General features: G+C 37.4%; 1 protein-coding gene across 1 annotated transcript in view; it reads left to right on the forward strand.

Moving 5' to 3' along the window:
• The window catches only part of LOC107575633 (band 4.1-like protein 3), a 38,530-nt gene that overhangs the window by 27,293 nt on the left and 10,791 nt on the right, over nt 1-446 (forward strand). The window contains exon 12 of the mRNA XM_016261995.1: nt 192-263. Coding sequence (XP_016117481.1) covers nt 192-263 — 72 coding nt within the window. The remainder of the gene's footprint in view (nt 1-191; nt 264-446) is intronic.

The following is a 446-nucleotide window of genomic DNA, read 5'->3' on the forward strand; positions in this document are numbered from 1 at the left end:
TTTTTTTTTTTGAATTGCAGTTTTAGTGCGGTTTTGTTTGTTTACTGTCATCCTGTGTGTTTACCATCATGGCACTGATGATTATTTTGCATGATCACTCGTTTTGTGACTTATGAGACATTTCACGCCAGCAGCCACTGACACAATTAACTTCTTTAACTAACCCTTCTCTTGTGTCTCTGTGTCTGTAGATGTCAGAGGAGGTTAAAGCCGAACCTGAAGATGTCCCGGTAAAGCCGGATCATTTGGCTGATGGTGTGGAGGTTAGATATTACTGTTTACTACATCATACACTCGTGTTTACTGATCGTTTAACATTATTATTAAAATAATGACAATCACTTTTGAGAATAAGAATTACAAGCATACTCAAAAATGCAAGAAACCCTAGAACAAACACATCTTATTGATGCGGTTTGTTTATTAAACGCATACTGAAGCGCGCG

This window comes from Sinocyclocheilus grahami, unplaced genomic scaffold, assembly GCF_001515645.1.
Source record: "Sinocyclocheilus grahami isolate Dianchi unplaced genomic scaffold, SAMN03320097.WGS_v1.1 scaffold2771.1, whole genome shotgun sequence".
NCBI classification, from domain to species: domain Eukaryota; kingdom Metazoa; phylum Chordata; class Actinopteri; order Cypriniformes; family Cyprinidae; genus Sinocyclocheilus; species Sinocyclocheilus grahami.